The 26,487-nt window shown below is 41.3% G+C and overlaps 1 protein-coding gene across 4 annotated transcripts in view; it reads right to left on the minus strand.

The window, feature by feature from the left end:
* MAD1L1 (mitotic arrest deficient 1 like 1) overlaps nt 1-26,487 on the minus strand; it is a 346,255-nt gene that overhangs the window by 235,311 nt on the left and 84,457 nt on the right. For all 4 annotated transcript variants that reach the window (XM_015643261.1, XM_015643258.1, XM_015643260.3 and 1 more), the window contains exon 11: nt 10,694-10,838. In XM_015643261.1, coding sequence (XP_015498747.1) covers nt 10,694-10,838 — 145 coding nt within the window. The remainder of the gene's footprint in view (nt 1-10,693; nt 10,839-26,487) is intronic.

Raw genomic sequence — 26,487 nt, forward strand, 5'->3', positions numbered from 1 at the left:
TATATGTGCCTGAAAAAGCAGCAAGTGAGAGGAGTTAAATTGCTTAAATTTCTAATTCAGACACTAGATCATTTTGAGAGCTGCACACTTCTTTGCCCTGTAGAAGCACACAGTTCTATGCTGTGTGAACATCCTGAAAGAAACATTACTCCACATCCATGTTTATCTTTAATTTAATCACAAGTTCAATGCACAGAATGAGTCTTCCCAGCCCCTCTCCCATCCACATAAACAATAACAAGCTGCTGGTCTTGGACCTGCCTGTAACCCATCTACCACACAAGGCAGGGAAAATGGGGTGTGGGAGCAGGGACTCTTCCAGATGCTTCTTTCACTGGATAGAAAACTCTGCTGCTCAAAGGGAGCAGGAGCAACTTCTCTCCCTGAAAGGGGAATGAGCTCTTGGCTCTGTCCCATGAGACTGAGCCCATGGAGCTTTAGGCACACCCCAGTCCAAAGCTACCAACTCTAGAGTCAAGTAGGTCACAGCTCTCCCCAGGAGCTGCTGCGTGCCGTGCTCTGAATCTCTCCTTTAACTGCTCACAAGGACGGGGAGCCCCGAATCCTGTCACACATTTCTTTCTAAATTTAGATTTTACAGCTCCTTCCAGGCACTCAGGACATGCAGAAATGAGCTCCAGCATGCCATGGGCACGGAGCAATGGCCCAGCAGGGAGAGTGTGCTCACATCTCAGGGGGGAACAGCATCCAGCAAAGCTACACATCCTGCAGCTCCAGCACAGGCTGCCAGGGAGAACCAGCAGAATGTACATTTTGCTGTGAAAAATATTTGCCACTGATGTCAAAGCCATCCTCTCAGGTGCCTGCAGCTCCCAGGCACGAGATCAGCACAAACCTTCTCAAGGCTTACAGGAAAGTGATCGGTTTAAAATGTTTCACCCTTTCAGTGACTTCCACTTTAACAGCTCAGTCTCAATTCCTTACACACAGACTTGTGGCACCCAAAATAACATTGACTAAAAGACCACATAGGGTGGGGTTTCCATTTAGCCCAGTGTTGCTCTAGGAGCAAGTGACTGGGATGATACAACATTGGAGTAAGTCCACAGCACTTTGTGCATACCCAACAAGCAAAGGAACACATCTGCTGGAATCCTTGGACTTTACTGCCCAAGGAAAGCAAGGAGATGCAGACATACACAGACATATTTAAACATCACTCTGGCAATGCTTCCCTGTGCTTAAAAAGCAGCTTGGATACCCCAGAGGGTTATAGGACCTTCCTAATATAACTTCTCCAAATCAGAAGACTCTTGTGAGAAGAGATCTCCTCCTTCTGACAGATAGCAAGTCCAACATCATCCTGATGTGTAAAAAGCACATCCTCTTTTCGTGTCTCACATTTTACCTGTTGATCCCTTTATAAATTCTTGACTTCAAAAAGGCAGTGATTTTTCTAGGGAGATCCTGAAGCTCTGGATTCACACAGACAGAAAACTAAGCCCCAGCTCCCCCACTGTCCCAGACTGGTTCCACCTCAAACAGGCAAGTTTACAGTCAATGATTTTTCACAGGTCCTGCCCCACATAACACTAAAAAAACCCCAGCAGCTGTTCTGTATAGCGAGAAACTTGTAATATAATAATCTCATTACATCAATCAAAATTAATTAACTGAAACTACACCAATTCTTCAAGTTTTCTATCGCTTTTATTAAACAGTTGTTGACTCTGAAATACCACCTAAACAAATGTGCTCATAAAAAAGGGAACAGTACATTTCTCCTCAATGCAACAAATCATGGGTCAGAGACCATTTCCAAGATGCTTTGTAAAACCTCATTTGACTTCTAATATATTCATCAATTTAAGCAATGCTTGACCTGAGACGTTGTGAACACACATTGAACAAAATAGTCAGTACTGCATGATACTGTGCCAGGAGCAATCCAAAACTCCTCAGTTCTCCAGACAGTCCTTCAGTTTTATAAAGATTTTGGGTCTTCATTTGAAAGGATGCTCTGACTGGTGTCTGAGTAGTGCAGCTGTTCTTACCAGAGGCTCCCATCACATGTTGAAATAAGCTACTGTGCAATTACTTAATTATCTCTCTCGCCTATCCTTTAAAAAATAAAAAAAAATCCACTGTAATTCAACTTGAAGCAAGCCCAGTTAATCCAGTTTTATGGCTGAGAATTAAAACAGAGAGAAGTCAGAGATTCAAAGCTGCAGTTCCTGTGGCAATATCACCATTCTAAGAGGCAGCAAGATTAATGCCTTCAAACCATAAGTATCTGAGGAACAAAGAATTGTCAAAAAAAAAAAAAGAAAAAAAAGAAAAACAACCCGTTTTTGCAGCTTAGCCTTGCTGGTATTTCAGAGCCTGCTGTTCAGAAATCCTAAGCCCTTTCCCTGTCCCTGGATGCTGCCCAAGCCTCTGCCCAGCAGCCAGGTTTGTTCTGCCCGACTTCCCCCAACAATCACTCCCTCATTCCACCCATCCATCTTCCCTGCCAGACCTGCTCAACCATCCTTCATAACTCAGAGCTGAGGAGCTAAGGAATAAATGTTACAGCACACGCATCAAGGGAACCATAACTTTGAATTACCTGACCTGGGTGAGTTTAAATTCTCAGCCATAACATTGGATTAACCTAATTTCTTTTTATTGAATATTTTACCTTTAGAAGTCCTACAGCCCTTTCTCTCAGAGAAATATGAGAACTGAAGGTCATATAAATTCTTTTATGGGTATATTTCTAATTTTCATAATCTAACCTCTTAGCAGCGAGCATTAATATCTAGTGGGGGCAGAACAAAGCAGATTCCAGTCAGTATTCTGGGAAAAAAAGATCACATTTCTATTGTTCTTCACAAATACCTCATAAAATAACACATAACTTTTAACTTTGCTGCATACTCTGAATTGTTATAAAATTTTAAAAAATGCTCTAAACTCACTGCTTAAATAGAAGTTAAGTCAGAGATAACATCAATAAGAATACAGAGGCTGTCCTTGTGCCTCCGCCTCAAAAACATCAGATATAAAGATAATAATGAACTACGTATTTTTATCATTGCAATGTTTACCAGATACATAATAAGGCAAAAGAATTACACAAAACTCATTCCCAGAAAATTGCTAAGATGATTTTTATGAGCTCTTTTATGCTTCTAAAAGAGAAAGGGAAGCAAGGCCCAGGGGCCAATTCATCCTCTGGCTCCAGGCTGGCCATTTGAAGCCACCCTCAGCATTTCCATGTTGGGATCCCTCGGGTGATAAAGCCCAACTCTGACAAAGCACATCACCTTCTGCCCCTGCCAGACAAATTCCTGCATGGGTACACAAAGTACAAGAGCCAAAGTCAGGGAAAAGGCACATTTATCCATTAGCTACAAGGAATTGGGACAACAGATGAAGAGGAAAGGGTCTCACTAGAGAGGATGCAGGGGAAAGCAAGAAGGGCTCCCAAACGTGTGCAGTGCCCAGAGCCAGAGAGAGCTTGGAGAAATGCAGACTGACAAGTCAAACTAAGGGAACTCTTTGAGAAGTCATTTGTGAGAACTCAACAACTTCTTCCACTGAGTCAAAACTGAGCAGTAAACTTGTGACCAAGTTAGGCAAAGTAAGCAACAATGGTAAAAAAGAAAACCGAGTGAAAGAAAAGCAGGCACTGCTCTGGGAGCCCACACCAGCAAAAACACATTCTTCTGACTTTCTGAAATCTGCAAATCTCACTTGAGAAACAGTAACATTTCCTGGTTTAATTTAAAGGTACTTTCTCCTCCCAAATGGTTTTTGTGCACTGCTTCAGCCAGTCTCTTCCACAAACACATCGATCTCAGCTTTCCTCACTCATTCTTTGTAGAGAGACTCTGCAATTGTATCAGTAAATGGTATCAGATCATGAACCAACCTGTTTCAAAGGAAAATGGCTTGTACTCATTTTATTCTGGAAGACAATTGCCATTTGCTTAATATAGCCATGATATTTTACTGAGGTAATTATACTCTTAGCTATCAGTAACAATTAAACCCTTAGATTGAGGTTGCTTAATAAAGGTCTCAAAATAAATAACACATTCCAAACACAGTATTTTAAAATGTCAAGCATGCAAATAGGAGCTTGTTATGAATATAACGAAGCATCAAGTACAAAGCAGCACAGAGTTAGTTTGTCACTGTACAAGTGTCTGCAAAAACTGCCATTGGAGTATGGTGGGATTGTGCTCAGCTACAGAAAGGGCAGTGCTGCAGATGAAACCATTTCAATAAATACTATGGCTGGTTCATGACAAGGCCAGGGTGCAGGCTGAGTGACTTGGGGAACAGCTGAGGCTGATAAAATTTGTATTTGCTCTTTTGTATGCCCTGTAGCAACTTCCTTGAAAACTGGAGTTAGACCATTCCATTAAAAGCTAAATAAAAATCAGAAGTAGACAAATTAGAGGGAACAGACAGAGGAGGAAAAGAAAAAAAAAAAAAGAAAAAGAAAAAAAGAAAATCACTCTCAGACTGTGAGATCTAGAGAAACTTGAAATCAGGTCAACAGATCTAGCAGGCTGTTAGGTATGGAAGGTGAGAGCATGGCTGAAAGGCCCTCACAGCGTGGACTACAAGAGGGTTAAGAAAGGTAAAGCAGACCAGTGATATACATGACAAAAATAAAAATTAAACAGGAAATGTGTTGTCAGAGCACATATTTGTGGAGTTACCTTGCAGGTAAAGACTGCTAAAGAAGTTACCTCCAACACTGCTACACGTGGAGGGAGCTGCCTGAGCTCCAGGAGCTGGTTAAGTGGGTCAGGACTAAAACATGACACAGCAAGTAACTGGAAGGAGTTACTAAAATATAAAAAAACTACTCTACAACAAATTTGGGTTATACAGGGGAAAAAAAACTAAACAAACAAACCAACCAAAAAACACTGTTAAAATAACTGCTCACAGAACTCCATTTCCCTGCAGCACTTCCCACCTCATAGACAGAAGGCAGTCAAAGGCCAACAAAGGCAAAGGAGGATATATATTTCCTTAACTCCAACAAAAAATGTCTATAGAAGCAGTCTCAAACTCCCAAATCCTGCTTTCTCATCACAAAACTCTGCACCCATTATCCAGTAACAGAGACACTCCTGTGGAAATCATAAACATGAAGCCCAGCAACCACCCTGCATCAGGCTGAACTCAGGAGCATTTTAACACCAGCTCACAGGGCACAGAATTATTCATAAAAGCACCTACCTCATCTCTGACCTGTTGGTCTTCATTCTTTAAAAAAGGCACCCTACAAGACAGGTCTGGGAATTAAAATTGATGATGCTACTGGTTACTAAAAATTTAAATTCAGCAGTGACCTGTTCTGAGCCCCTGCATGCCACAGGCAGCAATTGTCTCCTTGCCTCTTTCCCACACCTGATAATGATCTTCTGTCTCCTGCTATTATCCTCCTCCACCCCTAACTACCAACCAGCCTTTCTCTGAAAGCATTTAACTGATTAATATAATCAAGTTGAAATTAGAAAGGCCTGTGCTCAATCTAAAAGGCTGCTGAGTCTCCTTCAAACACAGGGTGTCTTGTTTCCCTCTTCTCAAGGATGCAGGATGGTCCAAGGAAGCACTCACAAAACCTGCCTTGCTTAATTGCTGAAGAGGGAGATGTGAAATCACCTTAAAATGTATTTATTTGCCAGTCATAAAAAGAAAGGTAACTTCCCTGAGTTTATAAAAACCTATGAAGGGGAGATGCAGTGAGCAGAGGGAAAGGTTTGGCCAGGCTCAGGCTGACAGCAGTTAACAATCACGTGTGGAGCAGCAGCACTGCTTAAATGACATCCACAGAATCATGACATGGATTGAAGGAAGAAAGGAGAGTCATAACAGCCAGGGAAAGCACTGGATACTGCTCACAGCCCTGAGGAGCAGCTCAGACCTGCCCCAAGGCCAATTGTGCTGCCTGAATGCAGAGCACAGCTCAGGGGGTGATGCCCAAAAGGTCTGACACAAGGACCTGCTTGCCAAAGTGTCATTTTTAGTGCTGCTGAGTGCAATACTGACTGCTGTATTTACAGCTGATTTTTCACATATCCCAGGAAAAGGGTTAATTCACCTTCTTTGCTGCACACCCAGAACTTTAATATCCCTCCTTGTGCTTTAAAATCATCTATCTACCTCCTCAGAAAAAAACATCATGCAGGACCCAATATGACAGAGAAGCCATCAGCATTATTTTAAATCTTTACTGATTACAAAACAAAGCAGATGGCAAATCAAGTCATGAACTCTGCATCTGCCATGCTTAATGAACAGTTTAATTACCTAGTCCCATTTCTGATGCATTCTTGCCATTCTCAGCTCTGGGAGTCACTAATATACTTCACACTGACTGATATCTCCAGGAACATGTGGTATCAGCAGTCAGCTGGAGTTGGTTAATCAATACTTGTTTAATCTCTAACTTTTACGGTGATGGCCTAAATTATGTCTCAATAGAAACAGATTTTCTATCATATCACATGATCTGGTTGAGAGCCCAGGAAACAAAGGGGAATTTTTCAGTCTCTTCTCTGGGCATCAGAGTACCCAAAGGCAGACAAGTGCACAGACAGGAAATAAATGCAGTGAAACAACAACATCCAGCACAAGCAGACGAGTTCAGTCGTTGTGTTATGCCTTATAGGAGAGCAAGGGCTGCAGCTATGGCAGTGTGCATTCACAAAGCCTACAATTTCGGGAACAAATTGGACTCATTTGAAATAAGTCAGAAAAAGTAACTGAAATTTGGCTTCCCATTTTGAGTTTTGAGCTTCCTGCAAAGGATCATGCCCTGGCTGCAAAAAGCAGGGTCTTTTGTCTCTGGGTGAACCTGCAGTGGGGTATGGGCTGATCCCACACACTCTACAGCTTCTTGCACAAGTTCCTCCAGGGCACACACGCTGCTCCCAGGAGTCACTGAACTGAGGCTGGCAGGGCTAAACCCTGGCAGAATATAAGTAAAAACACAGTAAGAGCTGATCACATCCAGGTAAAATCACTGGAGGAAAGGAGGAGATGATAGCCAGCCTTTAGCCCTCCACATCAGAGGACTTTGGGGGCTTTTGAGTGTGCTTTTTTTGCTATTCTTCAGCAACACTTTCACTGCACAAGGCCCAGTTGTGCCCTTTGGAAGCTGTCCTGAAACAAATAAGCCAGAGCTGGCTTTCCATGCAATACTGAGTCAATCAGCTACACTCAGATAAGGATTTTCAGAAAGGGTTTTTCATTTTGGGAGGCCTCTATATCATATATATCATATAAAATTTCCTAAGAGTTTCCAATTTTAGCCATTCTGTAGCAGAATTCAATGTTCTTAACAAGCCCACTTCATAAACAAAGACCAGGAGTTGTGTGCAAAGCTCTCAGAAAAAGAGAAACATTCAAAAGCTAAAGGACAACACAAAAGGCAAATACAAAAGTGTGTGAGTAAACATGGCACTCAAAGCAAATACAGCAGTAAATCAAAGAGGCAAAAAGGCAGAGGTGGACCAGGTGTTTCAGGTATTTCAGGTATCTCCCAGTACTGCTGTACCACAACTTCCTCAGGTACTAAAGCAAAGATGAAAGATTTTCCCAAAACTGTGAGCTAAGGGAAAGCAAAAAGCATGACAGACAGCAAACCCAGCCATGCAGATCTCTGAGAGAGAGAGAGAATCCATCCCTTCAAGCATCAATTTCTGTTTCATCACCTTAAGTGAACAGAGTGACACTCCAGGAGAAACCTTCCAGCCATCAAAGTCTGAAAGCCTCGGTGGTGTCCTAATCTACTCTTATGTTTCATTGAAAACATGTAAATCAGAAAACTTCAGTCCTGTCCTGATTTACAAGGACACAAGGGACAAAATGATCAACCAGCATGTTCTAAAGAGCAGTTTGTGAGCAGGAATAATCAGGATGCAGCTCCCACAGCAGCCCACACTCAGCAGTGGAATTGATGGGACTGGACCACTGCAGTAACATTCAGAGATTGGAGAATGCTGTTGGAGAATGCCAGGGAAGAGAGATTTGTAGGGATGCACTGAAGTATCCCAGACTGAAACTGTGTCCCTTCCAAGCAGTAAACCAACTGGAAAGGCCCAAGTAAGATCAAGAAAGCCCAAAAGAAGCAAATGAGGCGAGGAACGAAGCAATGGACAGAGAGGTTAAATGCACTGAAATGGAAACATGAGAGCAACCAAGACAGAGACTGTGGCAAGTAGCAACTGAGCACAACTGACAAGAGAGACAGGCAGTCTGTAAGAGCCACAAAATATTGCTTCAGTCTTAGGGAAAAAAAATCAGTAGCCACAGAAGTGAGAAGGAGTCTGGCAAAGCAAGTACCCCCTGAAGAGAGTACATTTACTGCTGAAATATTGGCTACTGCTGTTACCAAACAAAAAACAACTTACTGGTTTTTATTCATATTTTAATACTCTTATTCTATTCATATTCTATTTCATATTCTAGGACTGAGACTTCCAGGTTCCAATCTGAACCTAAAGAAAGCAAAACTGTTACAGCATTAAACTTGCACTGTTGAACACCTCTGGTGCCTTTCAGGCCTTGTTTGCTCAGCACACAGGAACTGATTCACTGCCCTAGTAGAGTCAAACATACACAAATGCAGAAGCCATACTATCAAAAGCAATAGCATTTCAATCTTATATATAATACTCTCCCCCAAATTAGATTTTCACAGTCCTATTTAACAAGACAAAGATTGAATAGAGAGAACTCATCTTTTCCATTCTCAAATTACATAAAAGCACGCTGCAGTACTGGTGCCACTAATTAGATGATTAAATACCATTCTAGGTGATATGCTTTCAATGTAAAATAATTATTTTTGACAGGAAATGTATTTGCTCAATCTCATTTTAAATCTCAATATCATACTTCTTTTAATTAAATGAAATTCTTTCTTCTGATTTTGCATGAGAAGAGCAACCAGCAGGAGAAACAGTGCTGAGGATAGATTGTCCAAGTACCATAATGCATGTACTTCTTCACAAAGGACCCAGCATTCTCTGGGTGGAATATCAATTTTCAGAGAACAGCAAAGTCTTTATTCCTTCATAACAGGTCAGTTGAGGAATCACTGAGCACAATGAAAACCTTCCCTGTCAAATCACAAGTTTATTTGCCATGGTCTGATAAAGAACACTTCCAACTTTTCCTGTGCTCCTCTTCAGGGGGTGCACAGCAAACAAAGCAAAGGTTTGTCTTTCCATATAAATCAGGGTACAATCCATCACATGACAAACTAGTCTTGTGGTTTTGTCTTGTACTTAAAGAAAAGTAATGATATTTTTGTGTTCTATGACAAAAAGTGTTTCTGCTGAGCACTGGAAATAAGTTAACAAAGGGAATATTTTAGAAACCATCTGAGAAACTTCCTTCAGGGCTGAGCAGTCCAGCACAACGTTAGACAGCTGAAAAGGTTATAAAGACAGGTTTTTTACTGGGCTCAGTATACACCTGTGTCTTATCCAGCCATGGCAGTCCCAAACTAGAACACTACAGAGAGCTGCCTGCTGCTGGGGCAGGACAAGGGCTGGGGAGGAGATGATGGAGAGACTTTGGTCCACCCTGACTCAGTGCAAGGCTGAAAGAACTGCATTCATTTTACTCTTTGCACTTCTGTGACTCTTCATGGCATCAAACTCTGCAGTCAGAAGGCCTGATGGAATATCCTCTTGTAAAGTGGCTGCTTCATGCTTACTGCACCACACATCACAGCTTTTTTGGCTCAACAATGACATGGGAATTACACAAAATTGGGTGCAGCACAATTAAAATTGATCAAAACGCTTTAGTTGACACTGAAAATCAAAGCCTAAAGCTCAGGCACCACAGCAGCTCTTTCCCCTCCTGCCTCCCCATGTGGTGATGTGCCTGGCTCCCTCTCATGAGCTCTGACTACTGGAGTCTGACCTTCTGCAGACACATAAGCTCATTTACGTGAGCAGCTTTATAACACCAGGGAGATTGCTCAGATGAGGGAAGTTTTGCAAGGAGTATTCTTGGAAAGTGAAGTAACTCTCATTCTGGCTACAGCAAATTATTATTCCCTTTGTGGAAAGAGAGCTCTCAGAATTTAATATAAAATTTTCAATGCTCTGCAGACTTCAGAATTATTGTATAGAATTTCATCATGAGAGCACACCTGATATAGGATGATGCAGACTCCTTTGATATATTCTATAGAAAGAATCTTAAAACCTATTTTCAATTTACTGGTCTAGTGCTTGCCATTACATTTGAACAGACTTCCAGTGTAAGAGGAAGGCAAATCTCTTACTCTCTGTAAATTGTTTTTCCACAGGAACAGTTGACAAGGTGCTGCCACTTCGTTCTCTTTAGGAAAGGAAGCAATGCAGCCAAAGCCATTATAAATTCCCTTCAGTGGCTCAAAACACTCCAGCAACAACATGATTCAATTCTCTGCCCTCACATCGATGCCAAGGTTCAGACAAAGTCACATGTCCTCAGCACAGCTGGGGGGAACACGAGCACAGTTTTAGGAGGTGCTGGTCCTTCCATTCCAATGAAGCCCTGAAGACAGGTTCCACATCTCCCATGGCACACATTATGCAAAGACCCCAGAACAGTTCTGTAGCACCCATTAGAGAGGTGAACAAAGAAGAAATAGGAAGGGCTGCACCTGGCAGAAAGAAATAAGGACATGGGCTTTTCCAAACATGGTGTGGGAACTCACCTTGGTGAGGAGCACCACACGTTTCTGCAGCCGCCTGACCAGCGCTTCCTGGTGCTCTCGTTTCTTCTTCTCATCCAACAGCTGGCTCTGAACACTCAGGATTTCCTCCTGCAGCTGCTGCCGGGCCTTCTCCAGCATCCGGGCACTAAGGAAGATAAAACAGACCTGTGAACTCCTGGGTGCTGCCTCTCAGTCATCAGAGAGATCAGGAAATTCAAAGCATAACCCTGTCTGTGCCACTCTCATCTTACAGCTGCACCAGTGGAAAATGGGTAGCTGCAGCCTCATTATCAGCTGTTGTCAAAAAGAGATATGAGAGAAGAACCACCCCAAGGACAGCCTTCTTGTGCAGCACAAGACAATTACTGGAACCTCACATGTAAGAAGAATTTAAATAATTGCACATCTGTTTCAAAATCAATCTGTTTGCCTTTGAGAATGTGCCTTGTTTTCAACAATGCATGATCTTGGGTTCTACTGGATCTTTTCATTTTTTTCCAAACAAAGTAGAAGAAAAAGTAAGTTTAATATTATCTGCTTTGACTGACAGATAGTACTCACCAAGTAATTACAGCTACTACCTGCACACTGCTCTTGCCAGCAACCTATGCTGGAAGAGAAATATCTACTGAGGGCAGGTGATTAGCACTTCTTTTGAGATGTGGACATGATTCTCAATTAAACCAGAACAGCCTGGGCCCTGCTCTTCTCAGCTCTGCGTGCAGCAGGCTGTGGTGATGCCCAGTTATCCGTGTGCTCCTGGAGAAGCTCTCCACGTGTGCCCCACACACAGTTTCAGCCCTGGGACACCCAGGGGCAGCTGCCCCAAGGCCCCACATCAAGCACTCATCACACATCAACTGCTGGCAAAGCACTTGACCAATAACAAAATCCTGTGATTAAGAGTCAGTTCATGCTTTAAATATGATGAATTTATCCAAGACTGCACTAAGTAGTTAATGAGTGAGCAGGACACAAAATAAAAGTACTGCACACAAGTCAAAAACCCTCAAGCAAGAGAGAAAGATCAAACTCAACATCTCCAGCTTAGTCAGGAACAGAAGAACTTTGTTTCTCTGATGCTAGAAACAACACTGGAAAATGTATGAGTGCTTCCAAGGGGTCTTATTCATAATTATATTTGAAAGAAAAGAAATAAACATGCTTTTAAATAAAATAGCACTATTGTTAAAGTACTGTTTAGATGGATCCAAAAGGGAATACTTAAAGAACCCTTCTAGCATAAGTCAAGTACAACTTGTGCTGACAGGTCACCAAATTGTATTTGGGAATTGTATTCTTGGGAAATGTATGGAGGAATTCACAAGAATTCCAAAGCAGCTATCTCCCTACCTTAAAATCCTTCTCTTTGAAAAAAGTATTTGTTTTAAAGTACTGGATGAATCAGAAACCTGTTTAAAGCTCCAGTTCAAACTGGAACCGTTCACAGACCAATCTAATAATTGGGAACTGTGAAATAGTCTCTGCATTGCTGTATTCAGGTGGGAAGGTTCATCAAGAGGGCTTCATACCTGCATTTGAAACTGGATAATTGCATTGCCAGGGCACCACTACCTCCTTGGACCTGTTTCCATTAGGTTATAAGGGCACCTGTGCCAAGAGTAACATCTCTGGTGATGGAACACGCCTGTGGGTCAGCCTATCAAGTTTGCAGCAGGATAGTTCTCAAAACAGGGCAGAAAGGATGGGTAATTCCTGCTAAACTCAATTTCTGCCTTAAGATTTATTACAGTTTGTTCAACAATATTCCTTTTTATGCATAGGGTAAATATAAGTACAAAACCTTCACTAACTGTGATATATGTGTTACAACAATGAAAATCACACCACAGAAACCTTCCAGCAAATACTTTTTTTCCTTTATCAAAGAACCTTTGCCCTGATTAGAGTCAGAACAAAAGAAAAAAATGCAGATATAAGATTAACTACCCTGAAACAGCGAAAATCTCACATTTGATTATTGCAAAACATTTTGATAGGCAATGGAGCAATCTTTTTTCTTAATCTCCCAATATTGTGACTGATTTCTATAAATGTTGAGTGGACTGACAAATGGTGATTGATTTGACATTCACCAAGAAAAATGAGATATGTGCTCGGTTTCCTTCCCAAAATAATGAAAAATATTTGAGATTCATGTCTGATGGAGAGCACATTCAGCCACACACAAAACTCTTAAGCTAGGCTGGAAAACAACTGTTTTAAAACATGAGAGAAGTTGAGCAAAGAGAGACAAATGGGCAATTTCCTCAGCCACTGCATGGAAATAACACCTTCATCTGTTTATATTTCAGCCTCAGTACAAATGTGATGGTAATGTACCTAAAATTCAAAGGCCAGAGATGTCTCTGAAAGCGAGGACGATCCTCAAACTCCCTGAACTGTTACCATAGGTTTCCTTGCTATGGGAGGCGTGAAATTCAACTCCCTCACAACTCTCCACACCATGCCAAAGTACATTATGGAGATCCTTTCTTCCTCTCTTTGGACAGATTGATAATTCTTCCAGAAACTGCACCAAATACAACATGAGCTGCTTCTATAAGGAAAAATCCAAAAGTTCTATTTCTTATTGACACAAAACAGGATTTGCAAGTAGGTGCTCAGAAGCAAAAGCCTTTAAAGCCAGACTTGTGCACTCTTCTTCCACCCTGATGACACCTATGGCTTTTCAGAAGTAATTGCTCACTCAATATGAGCATTAAAAATTAAAATAAAAGAGGCACAAAGTTCTCCATTCAACATAAGCTTGGGGAAGTGGCATTTTAAAAAAATCTTTGCAAGTTCAAAGTAAACCTTTTAAGCCTTAAAGAGAAAAAGTCATTTCTGTTTATCAGCCTATTAATGTTCCTTGTTCCACATCCCAGTGTATGAGATGCCCACATCTTTCTCTTCTGAGCTGTTTGAGGCTCTTCATATTTTGCTCTTCCCTTCTGTAATCCACTTTAATGCAATCTTAATGATAAAACTTCATTTTCCAGAAAATTCTTTTGAAAGACTGAGAACAATGAGGGCACACATTGAATACTGAAGCTATAAGATACATTTTAATAATCTCCTTCAAAAATGACAAAGGCAGTCGACAGCTTCCCCCCAGCCCCCAGTGATCCATAAAACATTATTTTAATAATTCCAACCTTTCAGTAGCCAAGCTACCACCTCAGAGTTACTGAAAATAAAACAAACAAACAAAAAAACAAACAGGGAAAGCAAAGAGGATGCCAGAACCAGTCTGTGTATGAACCTGGGAGGAAAACAAGGGGTCCACGGCGACAATTAGAAGAGCAACACTGTCTGGGTCATGTTGTAGCTGGGAAGAAGATGAGACACGTGTACCTACCAGGGCCAGCTGTCAGGAGGGAGAGAACATCAAAGAGAAAAGCAGAGTGTGATGGGAAGAACAGTGAGGGAGCACAGAGGGAAAACACGGTGACAGTGCCACTGCACACACGGAGCTGAAAAGAGAAACGCGCTGCAGCGCTCAGCATCCTCGTGTCAGAGACCCAAAAAAAGGGTTAATGCAGAAGCTAATGAGGCAAAAAGGAGCAGGGGAAATTGTTTTGTAGCAAGACATTTGGATGAAGGAACACCCGTTCCTGAAACTTGACAACTCCCAGGCATCTCAATGAATCCACACGCGCTCACATAAACCACACTGGAAACTGATAAACAGAGGGCTGAACTAAAATGTTATTTTTCATTCCAGTTCCTCCCCCACAGGTTTTCTGAGCAAACACAAAGGCATACACAAAAACAGGGTAACTCCAGCATGTCTTTTATTGTCCAGGGGATAGCAGCAGGACATCCCTGCCTGCGCTCTCCCTCAAGGATTCTTCCAACCTCCAATTTCTGACACAGACAACTTCCCCCCTCAGCCTCTGCCTAACCTGCCTCAGCACCAGCCTGGACAGGAATTAAAAATGAATAGCAGAAGGAAATTATGAAAATGGTCTGACTTAAATAGGTACAGGACACAGGAAAGAAAAGGTGAGGCTTGGTGAAACAGAAAAATATCCATCCTGTGTGAAAAAGGGAAAAAACTGATCCATTACAAAATGCTGCTGAAAAGACTGATTGGAGCTCTGAGAACACAGCTACAGATGGAGCTGACTAAACTAGTTTAACGTTTAAGGCAGGTAAACTAGAAAAATCACCATCAGGAAGGAGGAGAAGACTTTAGTGCTACAAGTATTTCAGCTCAAAATTCAGAGGTTTGGGTGCTAATTTTTACTGCAATAAGATTGGCATCTCTTTCTGCTTCCTTTCTTCTTCCCAGACAGAACTGTGGCTATAGGGGAGCAGCAGCACCCTCCCCTGCCCTCAAATCCTGCCCTAACACTGGGACTGTGGGAGCTGTGGGGGCCAACAGGCCTGGGTTATTTACTGCTTACTACATTCAGAAAGAGAAATGGTACAAAATATGAACATCTTTAGTAGAAGTTATCACATGGGCTCTATTTTATTTAAAGCTTTAAGTGTGCCTCACAGAGAGCCATATGAAATACTGCTAGACAAAATACTACATGAAATGGTCTACAGAGAGTTGGTGGGAAAACACACTTTCTTCTTGCTATTTATTTCTCCAGCAAACATCTGCAAACTTTCTCTCGGTTCACACCTTGTATTTTCTCAAAGATCTTTTATATAACTCACCAGCATCAGGCTTCCATAAATCACAAATCATTCAAAAGTAAACAGATCATACATCATCTTGCTGCTAGATACACAAAGAAGATTCAAATCATATTGAATTTATAATAAAGGAACAACATAAAGAGAATTATTTTGCTAGTGCGGCCAGATGAAATGGGTGAAAAGATGAAAAGCAGACAGACATTTGGAGCTTTATTGGTACACTGACAGTGTTTTGTCTGTGAGACAGGATTTAATTTTACTCCCTAACCAGCAGCATAACTATCAGGCTCAGAAACGCAGTTCCACCAAAGTGAGCAGTTAGAGAAAAGAAATAACACACATTTTCTGCCCCAGCCCCAGTACAGTGGCCATAATTGACTGGCAGGAGCTAAGATTCACTAAAATAAATTCACATCAGGCATCCTGTGCTTCCTTCCATTCCAGGGTCAACACTGCAGCACACAGGGCTGTGCTGACAGCAGTGACCCAAAGGAGCCCAGCCCAGGAATGCTGCCAAAATGCACAGGCTCCACCTGAACAGAGCCTTAATCAGCCACTCAAGGTGAGAATCAGTCACAGCTCTAAACATGCCATCCACATCACCATCCAGATGAGAATGAAAGCAGTGTCTTAACAAATGAGGAACGTCTGTGGTTTGTTTTGGTTTTATGTGGAAACATCAATAGTTTCAACATCCATCACTGAATTCTGGAATGAAAAGTATTTCAAGAGGGAGATAACTACAGGCATAAATGTCCTTTTTCTAAGCTTCTAGACCTCAAGTGTTCATAAGGCCAAAGCTTCTACTAAAGGCATTTATTTGGCAAATAAAACTTCCACTGGTATTTAAAAACCACTGAGCCCACAGTGCTGGCTGTGCACTTACTACACTTGAAAATGCTGCTGCCTTCAGTGCAACTGGCTGCAGGAGAAATTATTCTGATAATAATTTCTGATAAAAAGTGATTAATATTAGCTTATGCAGGCAAATCTTTAAGGGCCTTTGCTATGTGCAGATGCTCATGGCTCTTGCTCTGAATCAACAAGAAGTCAGACATCAGTTACACCCTCAGCAAACAGATTCCCTTTGCAGTGCTTGGAGAGAAGCAAATACAAAAAGTTCTTTCTAAAATGTAAGTAATTAAAAAGCAGGAGTTGAAACCAAGAGTTCTCTATGATGATTAACACAGCTTATAGCCAGTACAGCACATGTCGTCTCTCCCTGTATCATCAATTGCATGTGGTATTTGGCAAGCATGGAGGACAGACAGTTTTAAAAGAGCACTCACTGGAAAGGATTTCCCACTCCCAATCTGAGACAGGAACAAGTTAAAGGTGTCTTTCCTCCACTGCAGAGAACAGAAGGCCCACAGATGCCCTCTGAGCACAGACTGACCCACCACACCAAGCCAAGATGTTCACTGAACTGCTCAAAACGCATTGCAGGGAGCTGGGAAGGAGCATCTCCACTCCCATTATTCCATCAGGAGTTGTGCTCATTTGGTTCCCTCTGCAGCTCCTAATTTTGGCTCTCCTAACAACCCTGGCTAGTGAGGAAGGTCAGCCTGTGGATGATGCTGTCAGGAAGGAACATGTGGAGCATGTTCAGCACCAGAAGATGCCAAATGTCTGCTCCCTTCCCTATCACCCCTCACCCAGATTTGAGCATCCAGCACAAGGGAGTAAAGTACTGGAGAAAGGGAACTGTCATAGGAGAGAAGAAAACAAGCCCCCAAAGAACAACCCCAAGGAAGAATTTTGAAAGGAAACCTTTTCTCCAGCCAGGATCCAAGCACCCTCTCTGCAGCTGGCTTAATTTACATCATCTAATTCAAATTCTAAATGCTTCAAAGTGTTATTACACTTTTTTCTTTGAAAACAAAAATGACAACGACTGAAACAAAACTCTGAATGAGAAAACCCAAAGACTGAAATAATTACTAATCAAAACAGCCCTGTACATGGGCTGGTGAAGTCACTGGCCAGCTCTACCCGGTAATTTCTCTTCGTGTCAGCTCTGATGAGTTTTATATTTCTAACATTTCATCAATTTGAATCACTAAATTCAATTTGCATTCACAGATAAACAGAGAAGGAATAATAAATACTCTCATCTGACCTTGAAGTGTGACACAGAAAACTGGCCTTGTTTTCATTTCAGGCAGAACCAGAATGAATAATGAAGTTGGCCCCACCAGTTCCCAATCTGTAATCACACTTGTGGGCTGGAGACTGACTCAATATGATGAAGAAAGCCAAAACTTCTCACTCTTTTCTGTACTAGTATTTTCTGCTGCTCCCTCACTATAGGGATGAGGTCCCAAAGAAACATCCCAAGGATTTCAGTTTGTTGCACAGTCACAAGTGAAGGCATTGCAGTTTTCTCAACCCAATCCAGTATTATCTGCTTTACAAAGTGCACATAATAACTCTTCTCTCTCCCAGTAAGCTGCCAAGTCACTGGGACAACTCTCCACACCACACAGACAACTGGTAACATGAACACCACGAGTGACTAAGAATATTTCCAATTTCTGTTATACATTCCAACCAACACTTATCAAGAGAGTGGGAAAATCATCTGGGAATAGCATGAGAGCTGAGGAGCTCTAAAGAATAAAGAACTGATAAAGAGGAGTGAAAAAAAGGGAAATTTGCTTGAAGTGGTGAAAGAAATGAGTAGGAGAATGGTCGTGCTGAACCAACTTGTCAGCAAACAAATCTGCTGAAATTCTAGGCTCTTGACAGTTAGATAATGGCTTATCTTAATAAAATAAGAAGGGTCAAAGTGTTTAGATGAGAAAAACAAAACATTAAACCCTCCACTGCAATATAGCAAGTGAGTCCTCACAGACTGGTGACTCATTACAGCTTTGTGAAGGTTCCGTGGATCTGTTTCAAATTACCTTTTCCAATGAGACCTCATTTCCAATGTGCATTACAGTACTCCACAGTGAAATGAGGATTGAAATGAGGATTGTATATTACTGCTCAGTCACTCTTTTTTTTTTTTTTTTTAATATCTGAAACTAAGACTACCTGAACAAATTTACAGAAACACAATTGTCTAATGTATTTTTTGCAGAACAACTCAGTGATGGACCCTCACCATAACTCTGACTAAAATCCAAAGCTATGGCTCAGCATTTCAGCATCAGGCTTTTGTCAGTGAAAATCCCTCCAGGTTATGTGGTGAAAACTTGTCTCAGTTTTCACTAGGGACTCAGAAGAGAATTCGTAGTGTTACTTGTTGACAACAAATAAACCCAAACAATTAAGTGCTACCCCCCAGCATTTACCCATGGGACACTGGCAAAGATAAAAACAAAGGAATGACTGAAAAGTCACTCAGCTATCTGTGACAAGCACTCTGCCAGACTGCTGCTCTTGGCTTTTCTTCCTCACAGGCACCAATTTAACTCCATCTCATCTGTGCCTCCCACTCAGCTCATGTCAAAGCAGTCTACCACGACCCAAGCCATATTAAGCACAGCGTTGTAACAGACCTGCTAATCCTTAAATCCTCAATATGGATGCATTTCAAGTCTGCAAAGATCTTAAAATTTCCATGACCAAATAACCTGTAAGCATGGATTTTCCAAGTGTCACCACATCTCTGGGCACAAACAACACGTCATGGTAGTGTAGGATCTTTTCTACCATGCTCTAACAACAAATCAGGATTCACTGCTAACTGCATCTGTTTTCTGCAGGATCTCTGCCTCATTTGCTGCAGAATTTGGAAGATTAATGAAGCACAGAAAGTGCTTGAAGAGAATGGTCTCACATAAAGGCAACTGAAAGTCTCCCAAAAAAAAAAAGGTTCCAATTCTTGCCTCTGCCAGAGCTCCTGGTGATACCATGACCTTTTCAAGGCAGTCCTTGGTGCTGAGCTCCAGTGCTGGGCACTGACACTGCTGCTGAAATCAGCAGCAGCTACTCAGGCCATATGAAGCCTTGTGTAAGTGTTTTGAAAGCCAATGTTCTAAATATTCCATACTGGCATCTCCAAAAATAAGGCTACACCTTCTCCTTGGTTTACATCTGGTAAAACAGAACTAGCATAAGAAGTAACTAATAAATTATTGAATTTTTCTGTAGAAGAGCATTAATAGCTGCTCATTAAGTCAACATAATCATCCATCTCTGCCAAGTGAAACAAGAATGCTGCATGCTACAGGAAACCAAGCTAAAGAGGTGTCGAGTGGCTTGAAATTGGGATTTTCTACCCCCTGATAGCTTCACCTTATAATCTTGATCTTGCCTTTCAAGTACCTATTTTCCTCATGGGAAAAATAGTACTTAAAATATTTAAAAACAAAACAAAACAAAAAAACCCCACGAAACATAAAAGCAAAACTATATATCTAAGAACAAGAATGAGGCAAAACAGCAGAGCTAGCTGAATCTGCTCCAAAACCATCCACTGTGGGGTAAGCTTCATCCCAATTATATTACTTTACATTCTCATACACATCCTTTTTGGGCATGTACATAAGCACAGGCAGACCCACAAAGCAGAGAAGAGCTGGTCTCCAGCCATCTGGTGTCACATAATGAGACTAAAGAAACTGGGATCTCTCCAAGCTTGGCTGTCACACCAGGAATATCTCCTGCTCCTCCTGCACTGGCTGTGCAGCCCTTCTCTTTGCAAACCCAGGGAATGTGTAGGGTTGCTGTGTCTGGGCAGCTGAGCAGAGGCAAAAAGCTTCCTCAGACCCCATTTCCAAGCTGTAATTTTTTTCCCCATGAAAAGGATATGCCTAAATCAGATTTACAATGAAGTGCTGCTAACCCCATTCCTAAAACATCCTGTGGATGCTTGTTTTCCTTTTTTCACCTAGAAATCCAGAGCACAATTTCAATCTTCCACTGGACTGTTGACATTATTAGGATTTACATGCAGGGCACAGAAACCTATCTTCCTCTAACTTTAATCCCCCAAATTAGGTCAAAGAACTCATAAACCAATAAAAGGCATGGGGAATAAAGCTGTCACCATGGAAGGAGAACTGCCAGAACAACTGCATTTATAGCCCTGTTACATCAATTCTTCTGCATCGATATTTTTAAGTGTTTAATAAAACAATACTACATTCAAGGCAATCTTTTTGTCATGAATACTTATAGAGAAACCAGTTAGGTGGACATGTAAATAGTCTTTATACAGCAGCTTCAGGTTTCAAAATCACTACAATCACAGACAAATCAGATCCCTTCTTTTGCTGTGACAAGGAAATGAATTTGAAGATGTGGCAACCAAGTAATTTTGCCTCTGCATCACTCAAAAAGAAATGTTCTGTTCAATGCAATTGATATCAGCCAGTTGGCACCATAAATCCTTCATCAACCAGCTCCATGTTGGAGGGGCAGGATGATAGTCATGGATTCAAGAGGTGTAGGGAGAAGTTTCTGCCCTCAGCCCTGTGGCACTTCCATTCATCACTGTCTTGGTTTAAGCCCAGCAGAGCATGACATGATATGGTCTGGAATACTACAGAATTATGGGATGGTTTGGGTTGGAAGGGACCTTAAAGATCATGTCATTCCAACCTTCCTGCCACCAGCAGGGACATTTTCCACTAGACCAGGCTGTCAGAACCCCATCCAGCCTGGCTTGAACACTTCCAAGGATAGGGTAACCATGCAGAGATTGTTGGCAAGGCTGATTTATCTGTCACTTTCAAAAACTGTTCTTACCATGACACTTCATTTAAAGCAAAGCGTGACAAGACAATGCCACTAATGTGTTTATCTCTGCAAACTCCTTTAGGATGGAAAGAAGAAATGGGAGCTTAGGTGGGCCAGCAAAACAAATTGGCAAGATAAAGTTGCCAAGACCAAAACTAAAACCCCAAGGCAATAACTGGGAGACACAGCTGGCTCTCTCTGGAGCTGCCCATCAGCACAATTAGAGCTGGTCCCCCCCAGCCCACGCTCCCCACGCTCGATAGAGGCACTTTGGCAGCCAATTGATGGGCTGTGCTCAGCACATCCTTCGATTGCCACCTGTCTTCCCTCATCATCTCCCCTGCTGCCTCCATTGTACCTGATTAATGCAGCCCATTCCTCCTGGTTATTTCCTTATCGATCCACCATCCCCTGCATGGGAAAGGCGTCAATGCAGTTAAGGGCAAGCGCCTACTTGGAGACTTCAGCCTTCAGCTGCTTTCTGAGAGAAGAGTTTTGTTCCCACTGGATAATAAGAATCTCTGGTTAAAGGAGCTTTTAGGTATTGGCAATGTCATAAAATGTTCCTTGTGTCCTACTTCAGTGGAGCTGACAAACTCCACTCGCTGTCACCGGACTAATGAGAAAAGAAGCACTTCTAAAGAGCTCTGGGTACTTTTGCATTGCAAAGTGAAAAGGAGAAAGTAAGATATTTCAATGATGTTCATTCCAAAGCCCCATAAAGAGGAAAGAAAAAAGGGAACATTTCTGCACAATCACTGTATCAAGCAAGCAGCTCACTTATTAATCTCTCCTTCCTCCGCATTCACTGGCTCGGGGGCTTGAAAAGTTGACACTTGACTTGAAAAATGCCAACTCTAAGCAGTTTATTTCCTCTTGAACTTTAAGAGCTGACTGAGACAGAAATGACCTTTAAAAAGGCAGGGTTAGTTCTTGTATGAATTGATAGAAGGATTCTTTGCTTACACAGCACAGCAAGGTACTGAGCAAATCTCCTATACAAACTCCCCTCTCTCACCAGAGGCAAGAACAACACCATGTTCCATCAGCCACAGGAGCCACAGAACTGCAGGATGTGGGACCTGGTGACCCAGCTTGTCTTCAAGAGGAGAAGAGCCTCATACAACCATAAATCGATGACCTTATACATGCCCAGGACAGAGACTACACCAACATTCACACCCTGGAGACACCAATCTTCCATCACAGGGGAGCAGAGCAGGCACAACCAAAATTAAACAGAGCCACCAGCCTGCACCTAAATCCCACCACCAATCCCAACCACACACCAGGCACAGAGTCCTGCTGCCAGCAAGATACCAGGACTGGTGTTCAGGGACATCTCCCTGGTGGTTGTGAGTTTGCTTACATCAATCTCTACTGAAGCTGCTGGGAAAAAAAACCAATCACTACATGGCTCATTAATGATCTTTGAAGAGAGGCAGCTGGAAAATGCAAATCAATACCCAACAATAACTACTAATAATACTTGCTGCCACACCAGTAGCCAGACATGTAACTGGGCAGAATACTCTTGTCTGAGGTCCACCACACAATTAATACCACCAGATGTCTAAAGAAAGGCAATTGAAGGATTTTGGGGCAGCAGAGGACAACTTAGGAGTTTTGATAAAGGAAATTCACAAAGCAAATATCTGGGATGTTAACAGGGATGGGAATACACTAGGGATAAATAAGTTTAGTTTGCCTTTGTGCAAATAACAACACTTACACGTACAGTATTTGAAGATGCGAAGTGTCCAGCTGATGAGCATGACATCTGCACATTAAACTGAGATATCCAAATGATATTTCATTTACCCAGATAGTGTAAGAGTATTCACCTGTTTCACACTCTGTAAGGAAGGCAGATGTAGCCATTTTGGTAACAGCAAAATATTAATGCAGAAGGTGAGCAAACTTTCCACTGCCAGGCAGAGAAACTCCACAGAGGCAGGGCTGAAATTTTGTCTCCTTTCTTTTCTTTTTTCCCTAATTTATTTTATTTCTAGCCTTAATCTTCAACTGCTAAGCCATGCTGACTGCAAGCAGTAAAGGACTGATGGAGTTCAGAAATCTCCAGTGAAGTATGAAGTATCACTTTGCCATCAGCAGCAATGAAATGCTTCCAATCTACCATCAGCCCACTTAAGCAGAAGCAGACATCTTATAAAGAGAACCCTGTGGCTATTCTGTGCAGGATCTTCTTTTTCTCTGGAAGGGAAATACACATCAAAATCAGCAAGGCAGACAGAAGAAGTCAAGCCTTATATAGTCCAGGTTAACTTATTAATAATGAATCATTTTTGTCATTATTCCTAAGGTTTAGTATCAGGCACTTGGCAGGGGGAGAGCAGAGGGAGAGGGGTGTTTTGCTCTCCAGTGCAACCAGAGGCATGACAGGGAACCACAGCCTCAGTGGGATATTGAGTGGAAACTCTCAGATAAGAGCTTGGCATCTCCCTGCTGGTAGAGATTTACAAAATTCCTGCACCTGAAATATATATACAGTTATATGTGCAGTGTATAAATATATATATATATATATATATGTACCGAGAGAGAAACACAAGAACACAGTACTTATCGATGCATATTAAATAATATCTGCACTGTTTTATCCTCTGTAGCATTACAAGAGTTGCAAGTATCAATTTTTTTCATATTTTTAAATGCTGTCTGATTTCTCTGATTGGGCTTTCCTGTGTGTATAATCACAGGAGGTCTTGGAGAAACTTGTTTACTTCTGCAATCCATTAGAGAGACTCCCACTTCCAAAGTTACTGCACAATCACTTCTTTTAACAGTCGATTTAACAGTGTTTAGCCTCCAACTGTTGCTCTCACACACAGAAAGCTGCTTTTGGGGCTCTGACTCTTGTGCATAAAAAGACTTCTTAACATCTTTAGGGCAATATGAAAATATAGATTTATACTGTAGGTGTATAACTGCTGCAAAACAGATTTGCTCAGCCGTAATACACATCAAACAACATTAAAAAACAGTGAGGAACTGCCATCTGATTTACATGAGATGTACTTTGAGACTTGTAACTTTTGCCTGAGGGTTTTAATTAAAGCAATTCATGTCCCAGGGCACTTTTATCGTAGCAAAGTGTCTTCCCCATTCAGCTGCTTCAAGGACTCTGCTCTCTGTGCTTTGGCACCATCTAATCACTCCCAAGGGAACAAACGGTAACACAAATGCAGATCAGAAAAACAGCTTTAAATGAAGCAAGGAAGATGAAGAACTAAATGTAAAAGAAGAAACAATTTTGTACCCTTTATTCAGGAGTCTGTTAGATCTCTGGAATGACAACAAATGGGGAAGAAGGCGTTGGTCTGAGTAAAATCTGAGACTCCTGAGTTCTGTCACTGCTTGCTGAAATACTCCCAACACGTGTGTACCCAGATCTAACTTCAGCAGCCATCATCCTCAGTCAGGGAATTCTGCTGTCCTGGCCTCTCTTTTGAAAGAAGAAAGGAGTGATCAAGAATCCATGTCTGGCAGCTCTTTCCTTTGTCATTTAATTCACTCTGAGGCAGGAGGATTTAGGAGTCACAGCCACTCTGGTCACTCCAGGTATTTCAGCAGAAATGTACCCAGTGGCCCAGAAGAAAGGGTGGGATTTTTGCCCAGATTTCATTCAACAGTACAGAAAATAAAGTTTACTGAAGGATGAAGAAATGTCAACAGACAAGACACAATAAATTATCTTACTAGTAGGTTGTGTAAACCAGCTTTTAGCAGTATAAGGCAAAGCAAAGCAAGGTTTTTGCTGAAAACGAGGAATCCATTGTTACCATAAGAACTTTGACTCAAATACTGCAATAACACTGGATTATTAGTCTAGGTGGATTCATTAACAGAAAGTGGTGCAAAAAATAACTTTGAATTGTTAAAATTCTTTTTTAAGGATTTAATCAATTTTGCACAAATACCTTAAGCAAACCCTCTCACCAAATTCATCAACACAGTGAGGGGGGAAAAAAAGTCTTTTTCTAAAACCTTTAAAATGGAACTCAAGCAGAAAACTGATAATTTAACAAGAAGCTACAGAAATTCACAAGAAGCTTGTAAGAATACAGAAAATATCTCTTTCCATCAGCAGCAACAGTGTCACCCCTGAATGCCAGCAGAGTTCCTTGTGGGTTGACTGTGATTTGGTGATGCTTTGCACAGAGCAGCTGCACCAGCTACAGGTGATGTTTCAAACCAAAGAATATTTGCAGGGGCTCCTTTGTATGCAGGTGTCAGCCAGGAACAGCCAGCAAGTGCTTCCCAGGCTTTCTAAATTGCTACAGATACGTGAGGTTATATATAGCACAGCAACTCTATATGGCCTTCATTCTTTATTCTTTTAATCAATGAAAAAAACCCAATAAAATAGAAATAATAACTAAAAACACACAAGCAAGTAAGCCAGACAAGGAAAAGCAAGGAGAGTACAGTAAAGACACACACAAAATCACCAGGATTTAACAGAAGTTATTTTGTGCATGTACACTGGCTGAACTGACAGACTGCTAATCTGGGAGAGGTTTTTCTTTGATGCTGTGGCTATTCAAAGTTATTCTCAAACTGAATAAAAACAGTAAACAGCAAACCCTGGAACCTGCTTAAGTATCCAAGTATTCTATACTGTAAAGGATCATGCTTTAATGGCATGCATGCCCAAATGAGTAAATATTTTCTGGTCTTTGGCTAATTTTATGGCATTCTTAGTACTCAAAATGAGTATATATTGACATGTCTACTTGGAATAACTTCAATCAATCAATCAGTCAATCAATTTTAGTTGAATTCATTAATCTATTTAGAGAAAATTGATTCCATAGCTCCAACTATTAGATACTGATAGCATTTATACATTTATAACCTGAGAATGATTTGAAAATCCATAAGCCTATAATTACTTATGACAAATTTCATACAGGAATATTTTAAACCCCTAATCTGGCTGATTTCATCAGTATTTTTCTGATCCTTCTCTAGCTCTAGACAACAATAACCAATTCATTCCATGCTCTCATTTTCAGGACCTTCATGTTCCAATATTTGTGTTTCTATTAAGGCAGGACAGTCTAGGGAAATGACTATTTTAATAGTTTTGTAAAAAATGTACAGAGACATTTCTATCGATTAAAGAATCCTTTTAAGAAGAATTAATGTTTGTATTTTACCAGTAGTGTTTACAGAATAAAACCAGTTTCACGAGTTCATCTTTCTTTTTTTTTAATTGGATTTGTGAAATAGTTCATCAATTTGTGGTGCAGTACATGGGATAAAAGCATTGGAATTAAAGAGAATGCAGGCACAATCCAACATTTACATTGCATTGAGCTCTCAAACCACCATTGTTAACTACAGCACAGAGAACACTTACAAAGCTTATGTGGCCAAGTGGATATTTCTAAACCAGAGGAGAAACTTATATTTGATTTTCT

The sequence above is a fragment of the Parus major genome, chromosome 14 (assembly GCF_001522545.3).
Source record: "Parus major isolate Abel chromosome 14, Parus_major1.1, whole genome shotgun sequence".
Classification (NCBI taxonomy): Eukaryota; Metazoa; Chordata; class Aves; order Passeriformes; family Paridae; genus Parus; species Parus major.